Source organism: Pelecanus crispus, chromosome 10, assembly GCF_030463565.1.
Source record: "Pelecanus crispus isolate bPelCri1 chromosome 10, bPelCri1.pri, whole genome shotgun sequence".
Classification (NCBI taxonomy): domain Eukaryota; kingdom Metazoa; phylum Chordata; class Aves; order Pelecaniformes; family Pelecanidae; genus Pelecanus; species Pelecanus crispus.
The window spans coordinates 39283178-39302689 of record NC_134652.1 but is presented as its reverse complement, the minus strand read 5'-3'; the positions used below and the strand labels follow the sequence as shown (position 1 = coordinate 39302689).

Genomic DNA, 19512 nt, shown 5'->3' with positions numbered 1-19512 from the left:
AGATTGCTAGATGAATGCTTGGAAAAGAGACCCCGTAACTGGTCTTTGAGATTTGTATTTTCATACATTGGTACTTTAGGCAGATGGGACTGGTATTTTAGGCCATGGAAAGTTACGGTTAGCCAAAATAATGATCAGATTTAACTACCTCCAGCACTCTTCACAAGCCTGTGTTGGTCTCCACTCCTGACCCTAGACTATGTCATGTGGGACATGTTTACTGCTCCCTGAAGGTCTCTGATAGCCCTGACCAGGGCATTGCCTAAGCTGAGCCAAATCAGCTTTTCTCCAATACATTGGAAAAAAGCCCAAGAGCACTATGATATCAAATTTGAAAAATGTTAGTGTTTCTTTATTGAGAAAGTTTGCTGAAGTTGGCCCAGGTCTGTTTGTGAATGAACCAGTGTCTTTTAGCTTTAAAATACTCTTTAAAGCCAATTGTACACTGAAGAGAGATCAAAGAAGAAGTACAAGAAGTTCGGGGTTGTTCTGGGGTCTTCTGAACAAAGAAACAGAATTAGCTGAGACAAACCACTGGTGACCACATCTCAGTTATTTTGCAGTCAACATTTAGGAACAGGTTTTTTAATTGTTATTCAGTTTCACTACTGTGAATAAAAAGATTGCATGAACAATTCTAGCAAGGTATTGTGAAAAGAATTTGTTGTTTCATCAAGCTTCACTATGCAACTCTAGCATGAGTAAAATCCCTACTAAATGTGTAATCAGAGATAATGGATATATCCCAGCCTAGCTGAGGCGCTTTAAACTAGGAGAGGTACAACCAGATAAGCACTGCTTTCCTTATCAGGTTCTTACTTGAGCAAAGTTCTCCAAGGGTACTGCAAGGGAATCATGCTTATCTGGCAGGAATTACACATGACCTGATGTTCTCTTATTGCTAAAATCAGAATGATGCTCTCTTTCCCAGTTCAGGATGCCAAGACCTGATGACAGCTAGTTAAACATCTCCCTGCTTGTGACTGGCTTACCCTTGTGCTTTGCAAGAGGCAACGGATAGAAGGTAACAACCAGGATCCTGGGCATACAGTCTGGCAGCTTGTACATGTGTGAAAACACCAGGGGAAACACCAGAGCAGGCATTAGAGGAATGGTATGCATTCATAGCCAAGGACATGATTAACACCAATCAAACTGGTAAGCACTGAGGAATGTGTTGCTTGCACCGTGATGTGCCACAGAGGAGGTGACTCGTCAGTAGAAGACCTGCACCTGTTAACAGAAGGACAGCAGTGGCAATACAGCACATTTCATGGGCTGTTTCTCTTCCTGTTAGCCCAACAGCAGGATGGGTTACAGTCTTATGATACCTCAAACAAGAAAATGAAAGACACCCAGCAGCAACATTGCCTAATATTTATGAAGCATGATGTTAACAAGATGCAGAAGCAAAACATCACACCATAGTAACTTTCAAATCCTAAAGGACCTTAGAGGCCAAGGAGGTGTTGGCTTTTGGGCCTCAATCAGAACCCAGAAGGCATATGGAGGACTCAGTAGCTGGCAACCCTTGCCTTCCATGCCACACTCAGGTGACCTTGGCCAGACCACTTGGATACACACATTTTGGCCCCTCTGAGAATGTGTGTATGAAAGTGCTGATTGGTACAGTCTACTTGGTTAGAAAGTTAAATAAAATACCTTTCTATTTCTAAATTGTCCTGAGTTTTCTTACATTAGTTCCCACAACAATACTGTAAAAACATCCCATGAGTGTGGTTATTATACAGCTTCATTTTAAGATGTCCATGATAGTCTAGCTAATATTTGGTTGTGCACCTTACCATGTATTATGGGGCCCTGATACCATAGGTTAATACTAGTGACTATTCACAATTCTGTTAAGTGTACAATCACAGCAGTATCGTGATGGTATTGCTCTTTCCACCTAAACTTGCACCTATGTGTCAAAACACCCAACTCTGGTCTCCTAACTTCAGATAACTCAAAGGTCTTCATTTCTTCCTTTGACTAAGCTACACAAGAGTTTCTTGGTGAAAAGCTAGCTGCTCTTTGTTGGCAACTTATCTCCTTCCTACCACAGTTATGATAGGTACTGGCGCTAAATCACACACTAGCCTCAGCCCTGACACACTGCTCTGACAGCCTCATCCCATGGCCTGAGAATGCTGGAGAACTCTCTGCTGCCTTTCCAACCTCTATTAGTACCTAGTACTAGCTAACACTTAGTACCTCCACTAGATAACTAGTACTCAGTGGAGGTAGAAGGCAGCAGACTTGGCAGTGGATGAAGCAGCTGACCATACAAGTAAATGGTGAGGTCTATCTTGATGCTGTTAAAGGAAACTTGATGGAAGAGTTGAAAAACACAAGCTGAGTAGGAGTTTCTCCATCCATAGGATGTTTTTTAGCTCATCTTGGGATGCACTCTGGAATTGCCCTCTACACAACCTGTGAAGTCCAGTTTATATAGTGGGATTTTTGCGCTCACAGGAGTGGGAAGACATTTTCAAAAGCCCAAAGTAGATACAGGGACAGAAGTAAGGTAATGAAACAGTGAAGGCTCTGGCCACACCTGCTGTCAGGAGCACCCACACACACAGTCCCTTTGTGTCAGTGGTTGCAGCGCTGATAGAAAATTACAGTCTGGTGGATGGAGTAACACATGCATGTTTTGGGCTGTGTTTCACAACTTGTATACCACTCAGACTATAGCTGGCATGAACATTAGAAGTCAACCTAATCCATGACCAGGAAACGTATACTCAAGGAGAGCACCTCATAGCCAACTGAAGGCTCAGTCTTTTAGGTGGCTACCAAGCAGCTACAGAAAGGCGTAGGTTGTAAGGTCATGGGCTGGAGGTGGAGAATGAACACCTTTACTCTGTGCAATACCTGTTGCTTCAGCCAAATGGAGGCATTGCACAAGCTCTCCTCTGCTCTGCCATTCATCAGCAAAACACTAAGCTTGGTGCTTCTCCAGAAAATGTTGTAGAAAACTGCCAGTTGCAAATACAACACCACTTGGGCATAAAGGCTATGTGGACATCACCTGGGCCACTGTCACTTTTGAAGAGTGGTGTAATCGCTGAGTGTCTCCCACCCAGGCAGCTGGTGAAGCCTGACTTGTCCTTGGTGTGTCTATGGAAAGGTCAGTGTGCTCCTGAGGCCTTGTGACACTGGTGGAGCCCAAGCCCTTTCATTGCCCAGGGAGCTCTTCTAAGAGGACCCCAGGGAGTTAGGAAATTACTCTTTATAAAGAAAACCTTTTGAATTTTTTTTACTGTGGCTATCACGAGCTTAAGGTGCAAGTCCATAGCCAAAATTCCTCACTGCACCACTCTAGCTGCTTTTGGAAAGGTAATCTTTGCAAGCACGAAAGTCATGACCACATAGCCAAGCAGAGGAAGTTATCAAAAATATGACCAGTGCGCACATAGCTTAATTGGAGGACACGTGATGTGGCCCAGTGTGATGCCAACATAGCAGGGTGCTGACACAACGTGCTCTTTTTAACACTGGTGATGATAGAGCCACCACCATTCACACCATCAGCCTGATCAGATACGACAGTGGGCTCTGCCTGGTAACGTATTTTCCTCTGCATAATTCAGATTTGCGTTGGAGCTATCCCGAGGGTGAAAAAACATTGATTGCTTTTTTTTCTTAGTTACTTGCCTCTCGGCAATACCGGCAATACCACAGAGAGGGTTACTGGGAATATTTCAGAGGGAAGATATGTCTCACAGCGTGGGAGACCCATTGGGAGGAGGAAGAAGGGAGATAGAGAGTAACCAGATGGCTGGTGAGATTTGCAACTCGTGCTGCTGGGTTGAAGTTAAGCTCTAACTTTCAAGAGCCTGGTGAAGCTTTAGAAATTATATATAATACTAACTGTGTATATTAAGAATAGATCTCTGCTCAGGACAGGAGTCTCTAAGGTGGTCAAAAAGGTTTCTGGGGTTTTTTTCAGGCAACACTTATTTAATAAATAGTCTTCCTATGAGTCTTTACATGTTTCAGTTCATAGGATCCTTGTATTAATAGCTACTTTGGGGTGAAAAAGCTAAGCAATAGAGAAGCAGCAAAAGTATAGACATAGTCATAGCCCAGCCAACCTTGTGTAGTATAAACTTACTTTGGACTAATATCCCCTATGTGACAATTGGCCCAACAGCATTTTCTATGATTTTAGTTCTTGCATTATGAAGCTGTTCTCTTCTTTTCACCAGTAAAAATACAAAAATGGGTCTTGCCTGGTACCAGATCCAGTCTGGACAGAGGAGTTTGAGGAGTCTTGCGTGGATTGCAGTGGAAGCTGGAATTGGGAATCCCTCCCACTTCCCCAGCCCAGACCATGATATTATGGTCTTCAGATACATAAAGAACTTAACTCATCATAATCAAGTAGAAACAGACATTCATAACAATGTTATATTATTATTATAATAATTGATAATAATAATATTTTACACAGACAGAAGATGTGGCTGTTTATTGCAGTCTTGTTTTTGATACAAGCACGCGTGAAGTCAGCAGATGCCATCAATCAGAAAAAGGCTATAAATCCCGAGACTTTCATGAATGTTGTAAGTCAGAAGTTTGAATTTTCAGTCTGTCTGAAAGTTTGTGGAGAATTAGCTGGGGGAGAGAGGGACAGAGGGTATGTATGTGGAGAGGGCTCAGGTCACCATGTGTGCTGGTTTTGTTGAACAGTGTGATGACGTTGCCTCCATACCTTCATTAACAAGCCCTGTTTCCTGAAGGAGTCCTCTTCCTCCCAGCAGTATTAAGTGCAACCATGAGCAGGTCAGTTAAAGAAGGGAGTAATCCCAGCACGGATTTGATCAGACATCTTCCTAGAGGGTAGAAAGTTCTGCATGGCTCCTCTTCTTCAGCTGCAGCAGGTTGATCAGGGCTGTGTCCAGCTGAGTTCTGAAAGTCTCTGAAGGTGGGTTTAGATGGACCCAAGACTTGGGTAATAAAGTTGCTGAAATTAATCTTTTCCACCAACCATGTAGCAAAGCAAGCATACAGTGATATGTAGGCAGGATTGGATTTCACCAGACTGAAACTTCCCAATCTGCAGAGTTCTCAGCATAAATAAAGCTCAGGCAGAGCCTCAGAAGCCCTGCAACAAATCTTTCCGGGCTTGTCCTATTGCCCTTCCAGTCAGCCCAGCTCGGCAGGTTCAATACGCCCCGCCATCTTATCTGCCCCACGCATCACCTCAGAGTGTGGCATGATATGTCCTGCCACCAGTGTCAGCTGTCAGTAAATCTTTTCAGTTTCAATCTTTATTTTTGGAAACATTTCAAATGCATGTGCTGCTGCATGCTGCTGCATGCTGCAGGGGAGCCCTGCTGTCGGCAGCTCCCCTCCTGCTTGCAGGCACAAGCCCATGGCTGAGTGTCTCCTCTTCCCTTGGACATCTCGCTGGGGCAGGCATGGGATTCAGGCAGAGCATCCTGTCTCAAAAAAGTCCTCAGCTGATCCAGAGACACCCCAGGCAAAGCAATGCCCCAGCTGGCACAGTGACTCAGTTTTGCAAAGGCATCCCAGCAGATGAGGGATGCGCTCTTTGAGTCAAATGAGCACCTCAGCTACCAAAAGCTTTCTGCCTGGGTTTTTCTTTCCCCAGAGCCAAATAATCTGCCACAGAGGGTACGCCAGTGAGGAGTATGAAGTCCTGACTCGCGATGGCTACTACGTCAGGCTGAACAGAATTCCCCACGGGAGAGAAAATCCTAGGAACAAAGGTACAGCTCTATTTCACAAGGAAAAAAACAGAAAAAAAAAAAAAAAAACCAACAACAACAACAACAAAAACAACCTGAACGTAACAAGCAGGTGAGGGTATGAACCTTAACAGGCCAGGGGAGTATTTATTGTTAAAGCAAAAGTACCAAATCCATGATACTCTCCAATTTACAGTCAAGGTTTTAGCAGCCAGCATAGGAAAGCATGCGTGCAGCACAGCAACCGCCCTTCATATGAAGCAGAGATTTGGTTTTGAGGCTCAGAAGGTGCAGGCATATCTTAGAAAGTTCCTCATCTAATTTTTTCCTGATAGATTTGGAACTTTGGGGTTTGAACTATCTCAGAGACAAGCCTGTACCTCTGAGCTTTCACATGGTTGTTCTCAGTGGCCACAGTGTTGAGCTTGTAAAGATGAGCACCTGGGGTCTGAAAGGCTTAGGAGGGATGTCCACAGCCCTCCAGCCTGAGACAGTGAGGGCAACCACCACGAGACAACTACAGCAAGGATTTTTTCACCAGGAGACATCATTAAAATGCACATTGTATGTCCTCTGACAGTGCAAGAAAGAGGCTTTATTGGCCTGAATTTGGGGGTGAGTAAGTAAAGAAATTCTGGTTTAATGAAATGCACTGTTTCTTTCACATCCAGGGGCCAAGCCGGTCGTGTTTCTCCAGCACGGGTTTCTTGGAGAAGGCAGCCACTGGGTGGAAAATCTGTCTAACAACAGCCTTGGCTTCATATTGGCAGACTCCGGCTATGATGTCTGGCTGGGAAACAGCCGGGGAACAAGCTGGTCCAGGAGACACGAGCACCTTTCACCTGACCAGGTTGAATTCTGGGATTTCAGGTGGGCTGGAGCAGATTATAAAAGCATGGAAAACTTCTCTGCCCATCACTAACCTCTAGGTAGATGTAGGTGCCTCCGAGCAGGCAAGTCAGAGCACCTAATCCCCAGGTATGGCCTCCTCCAGACCTCCCAGTGATGTGCCTGGGGAGGATGGAGGTACCTGCGCAGACCTGCCTGCTGACATGGTGCCAACACCTCCCTGCAGCTGCCTGGCCCTGCTGAGAGCACAGGGCACTGCTGCCTGTGTGGGGATGCCCATCCCACGGAGACATCAGCCCTATCTCGGGGCCTCCGCGGGGGCCTCTTTGGCCAAATCCCCCAGCAAGATGTCCACAAGCATCATTGCCACCTCCTCTTATAGACAGTTTCCACAGAAACCTTGTCCCCAAGAACGGCATTTTAAGCTGCTACTGCCACTCTAGAGCTGATCTTCAGAGCACCCCTGGATTTCCCAAGCTCATAAGCATGCTTCCAGTAAAAAAAGCTAACGAAGCAGGTCTGCATTTCACCATATCACACTAAAAGGCACATGGGCAGGAACTGGTGCTCCATTTCGTTCTGGGAAAAAGCATGTCTAGGAGCAGAGCTGGTGCTGTAATCCTGATGAAAGCCAGCTCTGGGTCTGCAGAGTTGCTGTGTATTGCACCTGAATGCACAGCTGGCCAGGCTCTGCACACGTTCTTTACTGCTAACCATGGTTTTGGGAGGACTAAGCCCTTTCAGGGAAGGATGAGGCCATGGCAGGAGGGATGCTTTCAGACTCTGTGCAGTTTCACCCAGCACAGGGCTCTCCTAGCTCATAGGAATTTTATCCTGGGAAATCAGCCACAGACGTTAAGCCCTTCAGTATAGGAGCAATGCAAAATTCACAAGTAAGTAAGTTTGCTCTCCTGCTGTCACCTTATAACCAATGCTCTATTCCTGTGTTGCAGCTTTCATGAAATGGCAATGTACGACCTCCCAGCCATGATCGACTTTGTTCTGCTGAAGACTGGGCAGAAACAGATATATTACATTGGCCACTCCCAGGGCTGCACGATTGGTGCGTTAGAAGGGGTTGCACATCATGTTACCTGGACGAACCTTGAAAATGTTAATTTTGGTGTTTGTAAGCAGAAAGCAGAGAGGCCCCATCTTTGTGGGCTGCCAAGCAGGCAGGCTAGATAGAAGGTCTTTTGCAGTGAGAGGTCCCACAGCAGCCATGCTTTCCATACAACACATCTGGGAGGACCAGCGTGCTCCTAGGGTAGTAAGAAAGCTCCTGGTAGTAAGCTCCTTGCTGCAGCTTTAATTCAACCTAGAAAACCGAATTGCAGTGTTCCACATCAAAACCAAAGGTGTTTTGCATGGAGGTCACAGCTTCTGCTTTCCGATGAAATGCATGGTGCTTCTTTTCACCAGCTGGGCCATCAGGGGTATGGGATAACCTCTGTGACGAGATACTCTTTAGCAGTGGTTGATGGCAGGTGACAGTACTGTTCCCTTCACCTGGTGAATGGCGTAGGACTTCCCATCAGTAGTAGTCACTGAAGTGCCTCATCAGCCACTTCCAATCATAGGAATATATCTTTTTGGACATTTCTAGCACTAATGTGAAGCAGAAAGGTGGCAAGAGATCCCAGGTTTCTAACTGGAGCTAATGCCCGCTAAACAGATCTAGGCAGTGGTTCCAAGCGAACCCTCGGATTAAGCAGCTGAAGAAAGATCAACCAAGTCTTAGGTTGTTTTTCTGTTTTTCTCAGCGTTCATTGCATTTTCATCCCTGCCAGAACTGGCTCAGAAAATCAAAATGTTTTTTGCCCTGGCTCCAACAGTGACAGTCAAGCACGCCAAAAGTCCCATCATTAAAATGTCCTTCCTTCTGGACAGGCAATTCAAGGTGCTTCAGGTAGGGGATTACTCCTTTCTCTCCTCCCCCAAACACACTGGTGCCAGAAAAGGGATCATGCCCAGACGCACTCCCCGGGGCTATCCGATGCAGCAGAAAAGGGTTAATTCCCACTGATTTATAAGCACAGACACGATTCAGGTGCAGGTACACTCCTGCATGGTCACTTTGTTGCATGCATGCCTGCCTTCCATCTGTAGGCTCTTCAGGTGTTGAAACTGATCTTTCTATGGGGGCACTTGGTGAATTCCTGGACAGACTGCCTGGAAAAGAGCAGCTTTACTGTGTTGATTTTAATGACAATGAAAAACAAATACAACGCTTGAGGGAGGTGGGGGGGAAAGAGGAGTCCCGAATATTGATTTCCCTGGTGTGCGTTCGATCAGCATCGCCTCCTGCAACGAGCTGCACACATCTCAGCTTAGGCAGGAGGGCGAAGGAGAAGCAGGTTTGACTCCTGTGGGCACCCTGTGCCGCACATCCCCTCACCGCCCAGCTCACGGGGAGACGGGCCAGCAGCGGGTCAGGGGAGGCAGTCCGAGGGCTAGGTTGCAGGAAGGGAAATGCAAGAAATCAACCTTGCCCTTTGCTTCTGCAGCTTCTGCTTGGCAAAACAGACGTCTCGCTGCGGGTGAGGGTGCTGTGGAGGTTTCTCCCCAAGCTGTGCAGGCACCCACTGCTGCACAAGCCCTGTGCCAGCCTCCTCTTTCTGCTGGGCGGCTACAACGAGAAGAACCTCAACATGGTGGGTGCAGTGGCCTGTGTCCCTACACAGTGGGCAAGGGAGCCAGAGCCCTGGGGTGCACCCAGCAGCGCCTGCAGGCTCTGTCAACCCCCCCCGCCAAACACCCTGCCCAGCTCTTTTGGGAAATGCATCATCTGGCAACTGCTGTCCTCGCTCCTATCCATTGGAAAGCAATGATAGCTTGAATATGTTTCTTTGCAGACGCGGCTGGATGTGTACACATCCCACTATCCAGATGGGACTTCTGTCAAAACCTTGATACACTGGGCCCAGGTAGGTTCCCTGAAATGCAGATGCTTCACCCCTGGGATGGGCCCTTCACTGAGAGCCTGGTGTGCCCAGGGCAGACGTGAGAGGTTGGGGATCTTGGACATAAGCAGCTCTTGAGAAAGTAAAGGCAAGAAATTAGGGTACAGAAGAGGCCCTGGATGGAGGATGAGCTGCCCTGGTCCCTCTGGGGACCAGGGGACACTGGGGTGCACGCCCTGGGCTGTGCCAGGCAGGACAAGGGAAGGGATGGGGGGGCCACAGCTGGATGCTGGGACCAGTTTGGGGCCCCCAGGGATCCCCAAAGCAGAGCTAGCCTGGGGACACCATGGTGATGGTAGATGGAAGCCAGGGTGTACAAGGAGAGGCTGAGGGAGCTGGGCTTGCTTGGCCAGAGAGGAGCAGGCGAAGGGGGATCCAACAGCATCTCCCCCTGCCCAAAGGGGTCCCAGAGACACTGGGGCCGGACTCTGCCAGTCTGAACAACCTGCTGCAGCTGCGGTGTTGGCCCCGCTGGAAATGGGGTCAGGCTGGAGACCTCCACCCTGGTGCCTCCTTGCAAAGCCAAATTATAGGTAACGGGAAAGGTGAAAAAGGTCTTTTTAATCAATGCAGCTATTGTGCAGGTGTCTGAGCTTTCACCCCTAGCACAGAAACAACTCTTATAATAAATGGACTCCCTGATGCCTCTGTACCCTGAGTCCAAAGTGTCATGCAAAGGTAAGGATGATCAGGTTGTTGAAGGAAAACTCGCCAACATGAAGTCCTCCAGCAGCATCCGGCATATGCAGCTGGTGATGAGCAGATTTTCAGAGGCATGAGCGTTGCACTGGTGCAGCCAAGGTGTCACATGTAACACCTTGGTTTGTTAACCCATAGTTAAGGGACAGGCATGGAGCTGGAGGTCAAAGCATCACCCTGTTAAAAAAGGTAGAAAGTCTGGCTTTGCAGGGACGCCACCTCCTCCTGCAATGTCCCGTGCAAGCACCCTCTCGTGATGTGGTCCCTCGAGGAGGCTGGGAGACGCCAGACCCGCGCAGCAGTGCTCGCTGGCCTCCCGCCACAGATCAATCCTCTCATCCCAGGTGCTGAAAACGGGGGAATTCAAAGCCTTCGACTATGGCAGCAAAAACCCAGCCGTGTACCACCAGGTAGGAGGCTGGCTGGAGATGCCAGGGGACTGTCCTAGGTGGTGCAGGGACAGGCTGGCTTGCAGGGGTTGACCACGATGGTGGTTCCTCAGAGCTCCTTGTGTCCCTCCAGGAGACACCTCCCTCCTACCAGGTGGAGGAGATGCCCGTGCCCACTGCAGTGTGGTCAGGGGGGAAGGACTGGGTGGCTGACTTGAGGGATGTCCACCTGCTGCTGTCCCGCATCACCCACCTCGTCACCTATGGCCACATCCCCGACTGGAACCACTGGGACTTCATCTGGGGCTTGGACACCCCTGGGCGCCTCTACAGCAGCATCCTGGAGATGATGGAGGCGTTCCGGTAGAGCAGTGGCTCCCCACGGAGATGCCAGTGGCCTGGCCCCTCTCCCTTGGCTGGGAGAGCCTGAGAGGTGGTGGGACATCCCCTGCCGTCCCCTCCTTCCTGCTGGCCTGACACGCTTGTGGTGATGGTGCTTCCCATGCATCCTCTGGTCATCGGGGCTTGTCCTCCTCCTTGCTTGAGATCTCCTCAAGGACCGGTGGCACTGTGCAGGCAGGGCAGCGCCGGGGTCAACCAAGGCATCGAGGCAGGCAGGAGCCGCCGGCCAGGCAGCCCAGGTGGGAAGGCCCCGGTGTGGTGGTGGAGCCGCGTCCTGGGCTGTGCGAGGGGGACACGGGGACCCTCCTGTGACCCCACGGTGGCTGCCCAGTGGGTCAGGGATTAGAGCACTCAACCCACGAGGAGATGGGAGGGAGCTGGGCGTGTTGGGTCTGACTGTGGGGAGGCTGGGGTGCCAGAGAGCAGCCCCTGATTGCAGCACAGGCAGGGATGGAGGGGATGGATGAGGCCAAACCCTTCTCGGCAGCAACAGGCGATGCAACGAGGGGCCCCGGCCCCGGATCGCGGCCCAGGTTCAGGTTGGGTGTGGGGAACCCTTCTTCCCCCAGACAGGTCCCCAGGGAGGTGGAGGGTCTCCATCTGGAGGGGGTTCAGGACTCAGCTAGGCCAAGCCAGGCGCTTCCCTGCATTGTTTGGCCCTGGGGCTGAGCAGCTGGAGGTCACTGGGGACAGCTGCATGGCTCAGCGCTGACACTCCGGGAATGCCTGTCCTTCATCCCTGGGAGCTGGCAGCCCCAAATGCCCCGGGGCCAGGTCACAGGGCCACCGTGCCCCCATGAAGCTGCCACCAGGTTGGTGTCCCATGGTGGTGCACAGCCCCCCCCCCCCCCCCCCCATGCAGTCCCACCCTGCTGCTTGCTGAAAAACCCGAGGCGGGGAAAATCGCTCCAAAATAAATGTTCAAAGGGGATTCCAGCGTCGCAGCTCTGACACCAGTGGCTGCTCCTTGCATGTAAATATTTTCCGGGGGGCTGCCCATACCAAGGGCCAGCAGGGATAAATGCCACTTGCCCATGATGGTGGGGTGACCCCCGCCGCGGCCGGCCAGGTTGCTGCTTGGCAGGGTGGCACGGCGGGTGCTGCCTGGGGGTCCCAGCCCTGAAGGCAGCACCGGGGCAGGAGCGGTCGCCGGCAAAGAGCCACCAAGCAGCCTCCAGGACAGGGAGCTTTGGTTGTGCCAGCAACAGCTTGGAAATCACCGGCAAGCGGCAGCTCTGGGCCTGGCTGTGGAGGGCAGCTGCCTGCCTGCCGGACTGCTGCCGGCGCCGGCAGCTCCCCCCTGGTGCCGCCGGGGACCCGTGCGGCTAGGCCGGCCCACTGGGGGACCCATCGCAGGCATCCGGCGGCTGCTCCACCGCGCCGGGCCGGCCATGGCAGCCGGCAGCTGCCGGTGCGGGACGGCGAGAGAAGGAGGGTGGTGAGGTGCTCCCAGAGCTGTCCTCCGTCGCAGGAGGGGGCCCCTCTCCCAAACCAGCCCCTCCACCCGCAAAGCTGTTCGGTCCCGCTCACCAAAGCCATCGCCCCCCCCCGGAACCCCCTCGCCCGCGTCCCCTCCGGCACGTGTGGGCAGGGCCTGAGCGGAGGGGCGGGGCCTGGTAGGAAGGGGCGGGGCCGGAATGGAGGGGGCGGGGTTTTAGGCGGGGCCTGGTGGGAAGGGGCGGGGCCGGAATGGAGGCGGAGAGGCTTAGGGGTGGGGCCTGGCAGAGAGAGGCGGGGCCTGAACGGAGGGGGCGGGTTTTGGGGGCGGGGCCTGGTGGGCAAGGGCGGGGCCGGAATGGAGGTGGGGGGTTGAGGGGGGCCTGGCAGAGAAGGGCGGGGCCGGGACGGAGGGGGCGGGGTCGGAACGGAGGGGGCGGGGGTTTAGGAACGGGGCCTGGTGGGCAGGGGCGGAGCTGGAACGGAGGGGCGGGGTTTAGGGCGGGGTCTGGTAGATGGGGCGGGGCCGGAACGGAGGGGGCGGGTCTAGGGGCGGGGGTCGGATGGGGCGGGGTCTGGCAGAGGGGGCGGGGCCTGAGCGGAGGGGGCGGGGTTTAGGGGCGGTGGTCGGATGGGGCGGGGTTTGGGGGGCGGAGCCTGACAGGGAGGGCGGGGCCGGATGGCGGGGCGGGGCTTTGTGGGCGGGGCCTGGCGGGAGCAGGCGCCATGGAGAGCGGCGGGCGCGTGCTGGCGGTGGGCGCCGGGCTGGCGGGGCTGGGGGCGGCTCAGCGGCTCCGCGGCCACGGCTCCCTCCGCCTGCTGGAGGCGGCGGCCAGCGCCGGCGGCCGTGTCTGCACCCGCCCCTTTGGTACCGGGGGAGGCCCGGGGCGGGGGGCGGGCAGCACCGGGGGTCGGGGAGGCTGCACCGGGGAATGGGTCCAGTCGGGGGGGGCTGCACCGGGACAGGAGCAAGGATGGGGGAGCTGCACCGGAACCCCCCCCGCCGTGAGGCCCGTCCCGAGCAGGGCAGACGCGATGCTGGGGGCGTCTGGTCCCGTGGAGGCGCTGGGACCGAACCAGAGCTGGTGAGGGGTGGCCCGGGACAGGGGAGAGGGTCTGCTGGCTCCAGCTTTGGGGGGCACACGGGGCTGGGGGTCCCCAGGGACTCCTTGGGATGACCCCCTTCCCTCCCCTCCCCACAGCGTCGGGGCTGGTGGAGATGGGAGCACACTGGATCCACGGCCCCTCGCCAGAGAACCCTGTCTTCTGCCTGGCCACCCGCTACGGCCTGCTGGGCCCGGAGGCTGCCCGGGAGGAGAACCAGCGGGCGGAGGCCGGGGGCCACCCCCCGCTGCCCTCCATCACCTACGGCAGCTCGGGGAGGGTGCTGAGCCCCAAGGCGGTGAGCGAAGCCCATGACCTCTTCAACACCCTCCTGGCCTCCACCCGTGCTTTTCAGGGGGCCAAGGAACCACCAGTGGCAAGCGTGGGACAGTACCTGCGGGCAGAGATCGCTCGGAGGGTCCCTGTTTTGGGAGGGGGCGAGGAGGATGCCCAGCAGCTCCAGCTGGCCATTCTGGCTGCCTGCCTCAAGCTGGAGTGTTGCATCAGCGGGACCCACAGCATGGACCTGGTGGCCCTGGAGCCCTTTGGGGAGTACGTCTCCCTGCCTGGCCTGGACTGCACCTTCCCAGGGTAAGTGGAGGGCTCTGGATGGGGACATGGAAGAGCGTTTCGGCGGGAGGGGGGCGGGGAATCCCATCCCCAGCAGCACTTCCTCCTGCAGCGGCTACAGCAGCTTGCCCAATCACATGCTGTCGTCTCTGCCGGAGGGCATCGTCCTGCTCAACAAGGCGGTGAGGACCATCCGGTGGAAAGGGTCCTTCCGTGAGAAAGGGGAAGAGGCCAGGGATTTTCCCGTCCGGGTGGAGTGCGAGGATGGAGACGCCTTCCTTGCCGACCACGTCATCGTCACCGTCCCACTGGGTGAGGACTGCAACACCTTTCCTTGCCTTCCCTGTCCCCTCTGACCGGTTGGCGTCGTTGGAGATAGGCATATGGAGGGCAGGGACTTGCCCAAACACCTTCCCAGCCCCCCTTCTCCCACCGCGGTGGAAGAGGGGAGGCTGGGAAGGGGTTTGGAGAGGGGCAAGTGTCTCAGACCCCATTTAGGAGCCCAGCGAACAGAGCTGCCCCATCTTCTGCCTGCAGGTTTCCTCAAGGAACACCACCAGGATTTCTTCCAGCCTCCCCTGCCGGAGCGGAAAGCGGAGGCCATTCGCCGCCTGGGTTTCGGCACCAACAACAAGATCTTCCTGGAGTTCGAGCAACCTTTTTGGGAACCCCAGCAGCAGCTCCTCGAAGCAGTGTGGGAGGACGAGTCACCCCTCGAGGAACCCAGAGCCGACCTGGAGGCCAACTGGTTCAAGAAGCTCATCGGATTTGTGGTCCTCCAACCGCCAGAGCAGTACGTGGCCGGGAACGTTGGCAAAGGGGCATCGCAGCCGGGCGGGCATTGGGCTTCTTCCAGCCAACGTGAAGGAGCATTTTGGTCCTGTCTGGAGCTTCAACACCTTCTCCGGGTCGCTGGTGGCCCATGATGCAGCAGCACTCCCGGGACAGGGAGGGCACAGTTCCCGGTGAGCAGTGGGAGGGCAGCAGGCAGCTCTCAGCCCCATCTTTCCTCTCCAGGCACGGGCACGTCCTCTGTGGCTTCATCGCAGGGAAGGAGTCGGAGTACATGGAAACGCTGAGCGACGCGGAGGTTCTTGGCACCATGACGCGCGTCCTCCGCACGCTGACAGGTACCGGCGCCTCCTCCGCCCTCATCACCCCAACCCCCGGGGAAACGTGCACCCAGATTTCTGGATCCCACCCAAAATCCACGCCCACAGGGAACCTACACCTGCCCGCTCCCAGGAGCATGCTCAGGTCCCGGTGGCACAGCGCTCCGTACACCCGCGGCTCCTACAGCTATGTGGCTGTTGGCAGCTCGGGTGACGACATCGATGTGCTGGCTCAGCCCCTGCCCGAGGACCCCAAGGACCCCAGGGTAATTGCTTTTTGCTCTGGGGGATGCAGCAAGCGTGGGGCAAGCGGGACCCCCCGGGTGCGGGGACAGACGGACGGGGGTGGAAACAGGATGCTCCAGACCTTGAGGAGCACAGGGAGGTGGCATTCTCCACTCCTGCTCCATTTGGGGGTCATTGATGCTCAGGTCACTAACCAACCCCCCCGGCTCTTCCCACTGAGCTCTATGAGGGTGGGGGGAACCCCATTTCCATAAAATCTAGTGACACATAGCGCCTTCCAACTACTTTCCGGCATCCTGATGGCATGGGGTGGGTCTGTAAGGAAGGGAAGGCACCCGCTCCCTGCTCTCCACATGGATGCAGAGCGAGTCACACATCCGCGGTGTGCCAAAGGGCAGGGAGATGAGGCTGGTTTAGCATGACCCTGTGTCCCCGCTGGGCCGGGGGAGAGGGCAGGCCCCTGGCGCTCACCTCCCGCCTCGCCGCAGCCTCTGCAGCTCCTCTTCGCCGGCGAAGCCACCCACCGCACCTTCTACTCCACCACCCACGGGGCCCTGCTGTCGGGCTGGCGGGAGGCCGAGCGGCTCAACCAGCTTTTTGAGGCACCCAGCCCTACTCCTCGGCTCTGAGGCGGGAAAATAAAAGCCACGCTTCACGCCTTGCTGCCGCTTAGTCTCGTTTTATTGAGAAACCTCGGTGGAAGGACGCGGAGGCTTTTGTTTCTCTTTTTTCTCCGGGGGGGGAGGATGGATGTGGCTCCTCAGCTCGGGTCCGGCGGGGAGAAGGGGCTGCGGCGTTAGTACCAGTTGGTGCTGGCGATCAGGAAACGGGTGTCGTCCAGCTGGGACTGCGTCGGGCCTGGCTGCGGGGCGGGCTGAGGGGCTGGGGGTGGCTGGTGGGCGGGTTGGGGACCAGGCCCCGCGGCACCGGCGGTGCCGGGCCCAGCGCCGGGCCCCGCGGGGGGCACCCCGCGGGCCCCAGCACCGTCGGTACCGCCAGGACCCAGCGTCGGGCCCGCCGTAGGCCGCGTAGGCCCCGTAGGCCGCAGCTCCGCCATGGCGCTGAGGCGGCGACGGAAGTGACGCCCACAGAGGGGGATGCCCCGACCACTCAGCGTCGCCCCGCCCACTCGGCGTGCCCACACCCAGAGGGGTGGGGCCAACGCGGCGTCGCGCTGGATGTGACGCACAGAACGCTGCGCCGCCGCCATCATGAGAGCATGGGCGGGAGCGCTGCGGGCCGCTGTGACCGGTCCCGGGCCGGTGCCTGGCGGCTTCCGGGAGCGCTTCGATTTCGGGGGCCGCGATGTGGCCTCCTGGTTCCCGGGGCACATGGTGAAAGGTGAGGGGTGGCAGCGGGGCGGGCCGACCACCCCCCTCCGCTTCCTCCGCCGCCGCTCACCCAGCGCTGTATCGCAGGTCTGCGGCAGATGCGGGCCTCCCTGCGGCGCGCCGACTGCCTCATCGAGGTGCATGACGCTCGCATATCCTCCAGTACGGCTCCTCACCCACCCCACCCCCCCCCGTGCGCCCCAGCCGCCCCGTTTAACTCAGGCCGCCCCTTCTCCCGGCCCCGTTCCCCCCTCCAGCTCCGCACCAGCCCCATCGATTCCCCCGCAGCCGCTCCCCCCAGTACCTGCTCCCACGCCAGCGCACAGTCACTCTCCTTAGCAGCACTCACATCCCGCTGTCGGGCCGTAACCCTATGCTGCAGGAGGTGCTGGGCATCCGCCCACACCTCCTGGTGCTGAACAAGATGGACCTGGCTGATCCCCACCAGCAGCCGGTGAGCGCCGCGGCACGGCTGGCTGTGGGCCCGCGGGTCGCCGCAGGCGGATGCTGATAATGCCTCTGCCTGTCCCTTTCAGACAGTCTTGGAGCACCTGAAGCGGCAGGGATGCTCGCATGTTGTCTTCGCTGACTGCCAGCATGATGGCAATGTCAAGAAGGTAACGGGCCAGCAGCCCTGTGCCCAGCCCTGCTTCTTGCTGCCAGCAGCCAAGGGCCATGCACCGATCTCCTGGCCCTGTGGAGAAGCCTCAGCACCGCACTGTGAGGAGGCAGCGCTGGCTGGTCCAGCGCGATCTTTGTTTCCAGCTTACCCGAAGCGCCCCGTCCTGTGCTTGACCCCGTTTTGTGCAGCCTCCTGGCACAGCATCCTCCGAGCAAGCGGCTGCCACCCGCCCGGGCACGGAGCCGCGGTGACAGCCCTTCTCCCTGTTTCTCTGCAGATTGTTCCCCTGGTTGCCAAGCTGGTGGGCAACAGCCCACGCTACCACAGGGCCGAGGTGAGAGGCGGCAGCGAGGCTGCCAGTGCACACGCAGGGAGTCAGGCTGGCCGCCTTGCAGGTCACCTCCCTCCATGGATGGAGGGACGAGGCCGCTCACGTGCGTGCCCGAAGCACCAGCAAAGGCTGGGCTGTTCCGCTGTTGCGGCCGCCCGTCGCTCACGGGGTGGGTGGCCGATAACCGGCCGCTCCCTGCCCACATCCTCCTCGATTCCAGAGCACCGAGTACAGCATCCTGGTGATTGGCGTGCCCAACGTAGGCAAGTCATCGCTCATCAACTCCCTGCGGAGGCTGCACCTAAAAAAGGGTATTTCTCTGCAGTGCCTGGGCTCAGGGAGGAGTGACCAGCGCAGCCATGGAGCAGGCTGTGGGGCAGAGCATCGCTTGCTTCTCTGACTCTGTCTCTCCTTTACCCGAAGGGAAAGCCACTGCGGTCGGTGGTGAGCCGGGCATCACCAAGGCGGTGCTGACCAGAATCCAGGTACCGTCCCCGTGGCGCAGGCGGCAGGGCGGGTGCTGGCCTCTGCCTCCCCACGTCCTCTTGCAGGAGCTCTGCAAAACCCCTAGCCACGCGGAGCTGATCTCAGAGGGCTGCTCGAGTCTCCTTTCCAGCAAGACCTTAATGAAAGAGCTCAACACCTCGCTCGTTAGCCATGTCGGAGTCCGCAGTGCTAATTACGGAGCCGCGTGCCCTAACTGCTTTGCCTCCCCCTGTGCCAGGTCTGCGAGCAGCCCCTGATGTACTTGGTGGACACGCCTGGCGTGCTGCCCCCGAAGCTGGGGGACGTGGAGACGGGCATGAAGCTGGCACTGTGTGGTGAGGCGGAGGCTGTGGCCAGCCAGGGGGAGGTCTCCCCAAATGGGGCTTCAAGCCCCGGCTGGGCCTGGTGCGCTGCCTGGGTGCCTGCGTGCAGCACGTGGAGGGCGGGAGGGATGGCGGGGGGTCTCAGGGCAGAGCTGGGGGGGAGCTGGGGCTTGACCCTCTTTTCCAGGAGCCATCCGTGACCACCTGGTAGGAGAGGACATCATGGCCGACTACCTCCTGTACACCCTGAACAAGCGGCAGCAGTTTGGGTGAGCCGGCGGGGGAACTGGGGAGGACCTGGGGCTGCGTCTGCTGCCCATGGTCCCGAGCGGGTGGTGGAGAAACGCCCCATGAGGAATTGGTGGGGAGGGAGAAGCAATGCTGGCAGGGTGCGAGCCGCCTCCTTCGGCAGGTACGTGCGGCACTATGGGCTGGCCAAGGCCTGCGACAACATCGAGCCCGTGCTGAAGCACGTGGCCCTTGCCCAGGGCAGGACACAGAAGGTGAAGGTGCTGACGGGCACGGGTGAGTGCTCCGGGGCGGGATATCTGCCACCTGGGGTGCGGGGGCCAGGATTTTGGGGATCCTGGGGCAGCTGCAGGCTCCTCTGCCACCTCCTCCTGCACCCACCGCCCCCCATCTCCAGGGAACGTCAACGTGACGATGCTCAACTACTCGGCCGCTGCCTACAAGTTCCTGCAGGATTTCCGAGCCGGACATCTGGGCAGGGTGACGCTGGACTGAGACCTGCAGCCATGCGGGCTGGGGGACACCCCAGTGCCCCACGGGGCTGGGGGACACCTCGGCGTGGAGCTCTGGCGTGTGATTTGAAGCGGCTTTGCCAGGGCAGTCGTCCCCCCGCCAGTTTCGGACCCTGGGCTGCTGTGCCCCGAGGCGTCGCCGCGCATGGCAATCCTGACCAGGAGGG

At 56.6% G+C, this 19512-nt stretch overlaps 3 protein-coding genes across 4 annotated transcripts; all 3 read left to right on the top strand.

The window, feature by feature from the left end:
- The first annotated feature begins 4466 nt into the window (after positions 1 to 4466).
- On the top strand, positions 4467 to 10987 carry LOC104033268 (lysosomal acid lipase/cholesteryl ester hydrolase). Its single transcript, XM_009485862.1, has 9 exons — positions 4467 to 4571; positions 5624 to 5741; positions 6392 to 6590; positions 7523 to 7632; positions 8333 to 8478; positions 9077 to 9223; positions 9425 to 9496; positions 10576 to 10641; positions 10754 to 10987. Exons 1-9 carry the CDS (start codon positions 4467 to 4469, stop codon positions 10985 to 10987), a joined length of 1197 nt encoding a protein of 398 aa, XP_009484137.1.
- Positions 10988 to 13185: 2198 nt separating this feature from the next.
- PAOX (polyamine oxidase) lies at positions 13186 to 16133 on the top strand. Its single transcript, XM_075717583.1, is given in 7 exon segments — positions 13186 to 13327; positions 13662 to 14154; positions 14246 to 14445; positions 14671 to 14926; positions 15151 to 15300; positions 15302 to 15511; positions 15980 to 16133. Coding segments are annotated over 7 exon segments (1605 nt in total).
- Positions 16134 to 16702: 569 nt separating this feature from the next.
- On the top strand, positions 16703 to 19481 carry MTG1 (mitochondrial ribosome associated GTPase 1). Of its 2 annotated transcripts, XM_075717650.1 has the most exons (11): positions 16703 to 16832; positions 16910 to 16974; positions 17172 to 17276; positions 17359 to 17439; positions 17722 to 17778; positions 17996 to 18086; positions 18199 to 18260; positions 18500 to 18596; positions 18772 to 18853; positions 18997 to 19109; positions 19231 to 19481. In XM_075717650.1, the coding sequence occupies exons 1-11, from the start codon at positions 16703 to 16705 to the stop codon at positions 19326 to 19328; spliced, it is 981 nt and encodes a 326-aa protein (XP_075573765.1). In that variant the 3' UTR covers positions 19329 to 19481. The 2 variants fall into 2 exon arrangements, with proteins under 2 accessions (XP_075573765.1, XP_075573764.1); XM_075717649.1 differs by lacking the exons at positions 16703 to 16832; positions 16910 to 16974 and having other exon boundaries at positions 17132 to 17276; positions 17359 to 17778.
- Positions 19482 to 19512: the final 31 nt, after the last annotated feature.